Raw genomic sequence first — 9,316 nt, 5'->3', positions numbered from 1 at the left:
AGGATTCTTACCATTCTTCATGGAAGACCTCTGAGATTGTTAAGTTAACAGCCCATCCCTGCTTTATATCTTATTAATGCTACCAGTTTAACATGTAACTATCTCAACAAGGTTCTTGTAAAAAAAAAGAAAAAACAGATCCACTGTTTCTGAACCTGTTTGCCTACAATTCCCTGTTGTATCTTTATATCATTCAAGTTCAATAGTACAAACTACCACAGCAATAAGACATGAGAGATGAATCTGAAAACTGCATTATTAGCTTGAAACTTAAAAGAAGAGTCACTGAGGTACTCAGGAGAATAAAAGTGTCTTAGAATTAATGACTTCAAAGAAAAATATGTGCTGGTAAGGCTTTGGCAGTCCACGTGGCTCAGTTGAGAAGAAGAGGACTGTTGTCGTTTTGATCTTCAACATGATCCTCCTCAACTGGGACGACAAGGTCTGGCTTTCTGTCCTCTTCAGCAACATCCACTCCGATCACACCCACCACCCTGAAACAGGGAAAAAACAAGGTATAAGAGGAGCAGAATAACTATGGGATACATTACTGTCTCTAACAACTCCAAATAAACTGGGCAACTGTTTAACAAAGCTTCTCTCTGCAACCGCAGCACAGGTTTTCATCTACCAAAGTCACTGTTACAAGACATAAACCCCAATAAGTGTGCTAGGAACCAGACTTGACAATCTGCACATGACCCACTGAAAAAATTGATTTTTTTGTAAGTGGAGCCTTTGTTGTTCTTGGCTGTAAGACTAAGATTGCTGAACCAGTGGCTTTGTTATTCTATAACTACGCAGCATTGAACAGAAGAAGCAGCACATGTGACAGAGATGGATTCACTCAAGGAGTTTCATGTTTCTGTTCTTACATTTGCTCTGTAACACTGAGATGGCAGTGTAGTACTGCTGAGTCAGTCTCCCAGACTGACTCAGCAGTACTACACTGCCAGCTCAGTGTTACAGAGCAAATGTAAGAACACAGTGTACCACAGATAGATATGCATTAATAGCATTTCCTTCATTCCTATATATAGCACAGCATCAATGTTGACGGTGTATTAGTCAAAATGCAAAGGGAAAGACATAATGTTCATGCCAGAGATTTCCATAACTATGTGAAGCAGGAAACGTTTGGGTGTTGGAACTTAGATGTGATACGCAGGAATGAGGAACTGATTTTTCTTGTTTTCTGAGGGGCCAAACCAAGCAACGCATTTCTCTTTTTCTAGTCGAGCAAAACTGGCAAACAGTGACTCAGCAGAAAAAAGGGTGTTTGTAATGTAACCCACAGAGTGCAGCTCTACACCTGAAGCATATCTGCTTGCATTACCTGCTGTTTTTATCACTGTATGACCTCATAACTTTGGACTGAATACTCTCTGAACACCTTAAGTTTGGAAATATATGATTGTATGCCTTAGTTATGTTAAGCATTTGCACTATGTAGTGAAACATGCAAAGGCGCTGGTACAAGCCTCTAATGTTCTGTTACTACTACTTTGGCAACTTGATGAACTTACCCTAGAACAAACAAGGGGATGGCACAGAGTCCTGCAGACAACAGGAAGGCGAAGCCGGGGTACCATGCCACTGTAGCAGCATAGACGCTGTTGAAGACAGCGCTCGATACATTCCCAGTTAAACTCTCCAGGAAGGAAAGAAAGGCAAACAGGGCTCCTGTCGAAACACACCCAGGAGAGAAGAAAAACAAATATTTTAAAAAGTGATAAGCTGACTGACAACAGGAAATGCCTAAAGTCAGTTGAATTTTAAGATTGCCCTTTGCTCTAAGGAACAGAAACTAGGAGTGTTTTGTTTTCAAGTGCATCATGAAGTTGCCTGGACAGGCAACCCTTCAGTGGACTCTGATTCTGCAAACACACAGTCACAGGTCCGTGGCTCTTGCAAAGCTTTCAAAACACTCACCCTGTTCAGATTTTGGGATGATCTTTGACATCATGGAGCGCAGAACGGGGAAAGGCATTATAGCCAGTAGCATTGGCAGCCTCACTGTGGCAAACATGTAACAAAAGATTATGAAAGATTATATTTCACATCATAACACAGGGACTATAATGTAACCTCATCAACCTGTAAAATACACACATAATTAAATTCATTTTTCACACTGGTTATATAAATGCCAATTTAAATAAACAATGCAGTGATAACAGATCATAATTACACTGTTTTATCTACTTGCAATGCAATAATCTAATAAAATACAGAGGATACTGAATCCCTGGTAACGTTTCTACAGCTTGTAAAGGCTGAAGGAAAGGCAGGATCTGTTAATCAGTAACCTTTGAGACACGCTTGTGTTGTTTATTGACGTAATTTTCTGTTTTTTATCACTCTTCACTGTGCCATTTTTCCAGTAGCTTCAGTGTGTCTTTTTTAATCTAATATGTGCTGTCACCATATTTTAAGTAAAGCATGCCATGTAATATATTGGAAAACAGACTATCTAAACAGAGATATTACCCATTTCTTATATGTATGACAGTAGGCACACAGAGACATATTAGTTAGTTATTAACATGAATCCTTTGCATAATCTCACAGTACAATTTTGTAATCTATATTTTGCTTAACAGAAAAAAATAAGATGTAATTTATCACAAAATACTTCCAGAGCTTGTATTTGTGTATTTGCAATACTTAGAATACATTATTTAATGTGTCATTTTATCCTCAAATAAGACACATCACAACACAACACAACTTTTTAATTTCTTTTCATTTGTTTTTTTTTTGTGTGTGTGTCTTTTGCACTCTTTCAATCGGTTGCTTGTAAAGTTGGAGATTTTACACTTGCACTTACATTTATCACTCCTGAAAAAGGGCATCTGCTAAATGTCCAGTCTTACTGTTGTCTGAAAGAACTAGTGCATCACCGTGGATTAACTGTTTAGATTCAGCAGTTGTATTTCAATTGCCAGTGCACTCAGTCAGTCAGTAGTCGCTGCGACTGACAGAAACCACCCAGAATGCACCCTGAATTCACATCCTCCGATCTCCAAGATATCCCATTAGGCCACTTTAAATGTATGATGTGGGAAATTGGGAGCGCTCATCTTTTCAGTGTAGGGAGGTTATGTCAGACCCATATTGAGGCTACTAAATGCCTAAAATGTGATATTATCAGTTTGTTTAAAATGTATATTTGTATTTTCAAATTTTTAATGTTATTATAATTAAATACAGGTTCCATACCTGTGTTTTGTATTTTATTTTTGATTCATTTGATGAGCAAGGTTGTTTTTTTTCTTAAGACATTTTTTGGAGCATTTTGCCTTTAATTGATAGGACAGTCATGTGTGAAGGGGGGAGAGAGAGGGGGAGTGAGATGCAGCAAAGGGCCACAGGCTGGAGTCGAACCCAGGCTGGTGCGGCAATGGTCTTGTATATGGGGCGCCTGCTCTATCCCCTAAGCCATCAAGGCCCCGATGAGCAAGTATTTGTAATTTTTCACAAGATACTTTTAGATGTATTTGTGCCCATCTCTGAGTCGAGGGTGAATCCAATTAATTTTATTCCACTGTCTTCATCAAACTATTCAACATCACTGAATTTCTCTGAAAACAGTGCAAGTAAATACAAAACCAGGTCCAGGTTTGTAAACCTTGTTAACAACTGACAGACAAGGCCTTGGTGATTTCTCCCCTAAACAGGAGAATCAAACTATTGTACATTAGTGGTTTTAGCAGAACAGTGTTGTGGAAGGTTTACTCACCTAAAAACATCAGTAGCGTGGTCTTCACAAATGGCAGCAGGACCATGCCTGATACAACGGAGAGGATCCCCAGCAGGATAATGAGCAGCTGTGGCACACCGCAGCATGTGAATACTGACACTCCCACGAAGCTGACAAAGAACACAGCGGTGGACAGTGCTGAGCCGTAGCCAATCAAAATCTCAGTCCAGCACAGTGGCTCATCCAGCTCATATAGCACCAACAAGGAGAATCCACCCCAGGCGAAAGAGAAGCTGGTGAAGATGAGCATCAGGAGGACCAGGACAGTTTTACACCTTTGGCTAGTCCCTGCAAACATCTGGTAGACTCCATAGAGCATCTGTTTCATGGCTGAGCTCTGAGGAGACCCATCTAGAATAATGGCATCAGTAGGAGCTTGCTTCACAGTCTCTTCTAGGATGAAAATTGCATAGAGCAGGATCACACACTGACAAAGTGCAGCGGTTAGGAAAGGCCAGTTAAAGCCTGCAGCTCTCAAAAAGTAGCCTGTTGATATTGAAGCCACCCCAGACAACAGGCCAATCATCATGTCCACTCCAGCAATGCGCAGCGTCTTCTGCCGATCATCCTCACACAAGTCTGCTATGTAGGCGAAAACGCCGCCCAGGAACGTCCCCAAGCCGCCAAACAGAGAATTGAGAAGCGAGGAGCCGACGAGCAGGTATATGTTGAGCTCGAAGTAGGACACTGTCAGGAAGGACAATGCGTAGATTAACGAGCCAATCAGCGGCATGATGATTGTAATCTTGCGTCCTCCCCGGTCACTATAAGCCACAAGCATTAGGGTGACGATCAAAGAGGGGATTGTGGATAGGAGGTCTGAGTAAAGGGAGAAGAGAGATGCATGTCTCTGTACCTCCTGGAAAACAGAAAGAGAGAGGATGGTTAGGTCAAAAATAAACTTCATGTTAAGCCTTTCTGCATTCAACTGTAAAAGCAAGCCACAGAGAGTGTAATAAATACTCTTAAGTTGGGAACTATCATACAAATGATACAAGTTAAAATCAAAATCAGGAAAGGATTTATTGCCAAGTATGTTTTCTCTTCCAAGGAATTTTCTGGTGCCACCATAAAACAGACATTAAACATATTAAGAGGAATATAAATGAGGCAAAGTACTGCAACACTTGAACTTAAATTAAAAAAATACAATAAAGACATGACTAAGATACAGAGGGTGCAAAAAAATCAAGCACGCAATGTGCAGAAGTTCCCAGTGGTGCAAATATGGGAGGTGATGTTGAGGTCCTGGGAGTCCAGACTACACAGCGTTGACAGGGTGACAGGGCCAGAAATCCACAATCATCTCCACTGACTTATGAGGGGGGAGCTCCAAGTTCTTTTCTCTGCACCAGGTCACTAGATGATGAATCTCACACCTGTAAGCGCACTCATCCCCGCCAGAGATGAGCCAAGTGAGGGTGGTGTCATCTGCTAACTTCAGGAGCTTGACAGACTGGACAACAGGAAGAAGAGCAGAGGCGAAATGATGCAGCCTTGAGGGGAACTGGTGCTGATAGTTCGGGAGTCAGAGACTTGTTTCCTTAGCTTCATGTGCTGCTTCCTGTCAGACAGGAAGTCTGTGATCCATCTGCAGATGGAGTCAGGCACGTGCAGCTGGGAGAGCTTGTCCTGCAGCAGAGCCAGGATGATGGTACTGAAGGCAGAGCTGAAATCCACAAACAGGATCCTGGTGTAGGTTCCTGGGAAGTCCAGGTGCTGGGGGATGAACTGGAGGGCCATGTTGACTGTGTCGTCCACAGACCTGTTGGCCCTGTAGGCGAACTGCAGGGGGTCCAGGAGTGGGTCATTGATGTTTTTGGGGTGGAAGAGAACAAGGCTCTCAAAAGGACATTATGAGCACAGAGGCCAGGGCAACAGGTTTGAAGTCGTTATTTCCTGTGAATCTTGTTTTTTGAGGACAGGGAAGATGGTGGAGGTTCTGAAGCAGGCTAGAACGTGCCGTGTCTCCAGTAAGGTGTTAAAGATGTCTGTGAACACTGGAGACAGCTGATCGGCACAGTGTTTCCGGCCCAGCTGCTCTGCAGGGGTTCTGCCTCCTGAAGAGTCTGTTGACATTGCTTGCCAGAACAGAGAGAGCAGTTATTGTGGAGTGGGGCAGTGGAGCTCTAGGATGGGCCCCAGGGGTCTAGAGTCATGGGGGATGGTGTCAGGACTGTGCTATTGTCTTTCAAATTGACAGTAGAACTCATTCAGCTGGTTTGCCAGGTGCAGGTTGCAAATGGAGTGGGGGGCTTGAAGTTTGGTGACCTGTGTTTAGGAGAGTCATTTGGCTGAGAACTGTTGTTGGAGTTTCTCAAAGTACAGTCCTTACGCCTCTCTCACCGCCCTGTTAAACTTGCACTTAGCCTCTTTAAACCTTTCCTTGTTCCCACTCCTGAATGCATCTTCCTTTTGCAACCTCAGCTGTCTGAGTTTAGCTGTGAACCAGGGTTTGTCATTGTTATAACTCCTCATTTGTATGGGAACACAGCCATCCTCACATAAGCTGATCTAGGACGTCACAGCCTCTGTGTACAACATTCCAGTCTGTACAGTCCAAATACACAGGTTTGCAGAGTTTTAATTTCCGCCTGTACGCAGGAATCAGGTGGACCATGATGTGAGCACCACTGATCATTGTGTAACAACAATCGAAAACATTCTCCTCACTGGTTGGGCATTTAATAAACTGTCTGTATTTTGGGAGTTCATGGGTGAGATTACCTTTGTCAAAGTTACCAAGGACAATAACAAAGAGTCTGGGTATATTCGCTCCACACTCAGAGGTACAGAGATAGTGACAATTCAATTTCATAAAACCAACACAGAATGAAAGCACTTCAGCATCATGTGAGGCATTTTCCACTTATGGCCAAAAGGAACAAAGCTTTTTACTGTGCAACAGGTGCTGTAAAGGGTATTTCAAAACACTAACAGGTTCTTCCAGATCAGTCTGTTTGTTCTCACTTCTCCACTGTATGTCAGTCTCCTTCTATAATTACACCGTTGCTGATACTTTCGTGGGAGAATATTTCCTGTAAATCCTTCCTACAATGTTGTATACCTTGATCTACTTAAGACTTAATTGCTGTAAATTCATAGGTGGCAATGTGCTTTGAAATAATAAGTGATTAAGGTCCCTGTAAATGTAAATGTAAGATTATCACTCTTTAGAAAATGTGTTGGTGCTGCAGCACGTCAGTCAGTGTCTGTCCAAGTAAACTTTAGTCACAGGTCTACCTTATGGCGCAGTAGCTGAATCAGTTCTTTTTTTCTGAGCAGTCTAAGAGGGCATCTGAGAGGGTTATAGGAAAATTTATGCTGTGTCATGACAGTAAAGGTTGAACATAGACACAGTTTCTCTGGCCAATGCCTAAAGTGCTATTGTTTCTTGAGCTCCAGGTCACTTAAGGAAGCCTGACTTGTTTTCCGGTAGTGAGACATTTCTTTTTGTCCACACAAAGAAACCCTCACACAACATTGATTGAGTCAGTGTCACATGCATTACAATGTGAAAGGCAGAACACACAAGGGAAAGCAGCAGCATTTTTTCCCCCGAGATTAGTATTGACAGTACTGATATCATTACACACTATCAGTAAACTGAAAGTGTTTCACAGGTGGACAGTGGAGAGGTTAATCCAGTGCATTCATTCTTAGTGTGCTTTAAGAGGAAGGGAAAAAGGGACAACTTGCTCCAGACTTTGGCAGTTGTGAATCCTCCTTTGGCCACGAGTTAATTAAATGCATGCGTTCTTTCATCCAGTGAGAAGTGACTAACCTCAAAGTAGCTGGACTGGTTGCTGGCGTTTCCTACACATCTGGAGGAGTTGTCAGAGATGGGGTAGGTGGTGTTTGTCAGCTCCTGCCAGAGCCTCCTGTACACATACTGCTGCACAAGAGGGTAGATGAGAAAACTGGAGAAAGCATACAGTGCAACCACGGGCTCCACGAGGTAAAGACCCTTCATTTTGAGCGGCTGCAATTTTCCCTGAAAAAGATATGAAGAGAGAATACATAAGAATATAGCCACAGGCGGCAATTCTGGGGTTCAAGCAAGCATGGATCGTTAGAAGTTGAAAGCTATGACAGATCAAGATCTTTGACAGTTTACGACACTTGCACTTAAAGATACAGGTTTTATAATGATCGGACAAAGGTTTATTCATTTAGCGCTAAATCTGTGCCCAAGCTTCTGCAGCAATGCAGGGACCCCTTATTGGTCATTTGCAGAAACATTTTGGGAACATGTTTTACCAGATAAACAAATAAACATGTTTGGAAATGATCAATTTCCAAATCATTTCACACACGTATTTCAACATTATTATTTAACATACCCTGCCAGTTTTGGAATGATTAGACAAACAATTTTTGATTTATAGTATGATTTTCACATATGAAGCGCCTCCTAGTGATCCCTTTGAATGCATCTTTCAGGATATGTTTAAGGTACTGATGACACATAAACTACAAGTCTCGTGACTACTGGCCCATCAGCTTTGGAGTTATGTGTAATTATGTGCTGAGACATGCCCATTTTAAAGTTCATACATCACCATCCCCAAAACCCAAAGAGATATCAGAAAGCTTTTGATAACTTTTGACCTGCTTGTCCAATAATCATACACCTTAATGGTTGTTGAGGCTTTTCGTAGATCAAATTTAGCTGGACTTGTGTGTCAAATTTCAATTCAATCCGACTTATGGTGTGAGGGGCATGGCCTTTCCAAAACTGAATTTTTGGCCCCTAATTATAGCGCCCCATCACACCGACTGGCATCATATTAAGCAGCATTTGCACACAAATTCCAATCATTGCTGAAAATTCCACGTGTCTACGATGTAACATTTCTGAAGAATGATACAGGTAAAGTCACACAATAACAACAGGGTTTCAGCCCTCGGGCTTGACCCCCTAATTATCATGAACACAGATAACAGGGTAAAATAACAGGTTAACAATGCATGCCCGAGCAGACATGAGTTTGGATCTTTAAAACACGTGACGGCAATGTCATTTATAAAATACTGCCATTTAAACTACAGTTAAAAATGTCCTTAGAACTTTTGAATAGCTTAGAAGATTATCATTATTTGGTTGACTGCACGTTGCAACCTTCAACCTCAAAGTTCAGATAGCTAATATGTTGCTTATGCATTTTGATGATCGTCGATGAGAGAGTTGACACGACATTATAGATCCAATATTAGCTGCGAGTTTAAAACATAAAGTGGAATATACGATAATAACCATGTAATATAGGCTACCGCTTGTTTGTTTGTCCCAGTGAATACTGAAGGATGAGCTGTGCTATGTCGTTGTTTAGATAGCAAACAAAGGAAGACAGCTTAGCCGTTAGCCTATTTTCTCATAAGACATTAACAAGTACATGCTGCACAAACATACCTTTTAGACAGACGCCTGGATCATGTCATAACCAACCAATTAACCCCTGCAAAGCATTCTGTTTTCGAAGTCGGCCTGTGCTCCTCTTTTATACAAAAATGTACGGTGTTATTGAAAAAGCGCTGAAGTCCCGCCCCTTA

General features: G+C 41.8%; 1 protein-coding gene across 1 annotated transcript; it reads right to left on the bottom strand.

Moving 5' to 3' along the window:
* Positions 1–226: 226 nt before the first annotated feature.
* Positions 227–9,297, bottom strand: LOC117261355 (lysosomal proton-coupled steroid conjugate and bile acid symporter SLC46A3). The gene is made up of 6 exons (XM_033633749.2): positions 9,177–9,297; positions 7,548–7,757; positions 3,743–4,622; positions 1,933–2,016; positions 1,527–1,683; positions 227–494 (listed from the first exon to the last, which is right to left on the bottom strand). The coding sequence occupies exons 2-6, from the start codon at positions 7,734–7,736 to the stop codon at positions 374–376; spliced, it is 1,431 nt and encodes a 476-aa protein (XP_033489640.1). The 5' UTR covers positions 7,737–7,757; positions 9,177–9,297; the 3' UTR covers positions 227–373.
* Between the last annotated feature and the right edge of the window lie 19 nt (positions 9,298–9,316).

This window comes from Epinephelus lanceolatus, chromosome 11 (genome assembly GCF_041903045.1).
Source record: "Epinephelus lanceolatus isolate andai-2023 chromosome 11, ASM4190304v1, whole genome shotgun sequence".
NCBI classification, from domain to species: Eukaryota; Metazoa; Chordata; class Actinopteri; order Perciformes; family Serranidae; genus Epinephelus; species Epinephelus lanceolatus.
Note: the sequence above shows the minus strand (reverse complement) of the source record. Positions and strands in the feature narration are given on the sequence as shown.

Excerpts from the sequence above, each read along its gene's own strand:
- LOC117261355 (XM_033633749.2), bottom strand. The coding sequence starts at position 7,736 with ATGAAGGGTCTTTACCTCGTGGAGCCCGTGGTTGCACTGTATGCTTTC. Across the intron at positions 4,623-7,547 it reads ACCAGTCCAGCTACTTTGAG|GAGGTACAGAGACATGCATC; the intron begins GTTAGTCACTTC and ends TCTGTTTTCCAG. Across the intron at positions 1,684-1,932 it reads CATCCCAAAATCTGAACAGG|GAGCCCTGTTTGCCTTTCTT; the intron begins GTGAGTGTTTTG and ends GTGTTTCGACAG.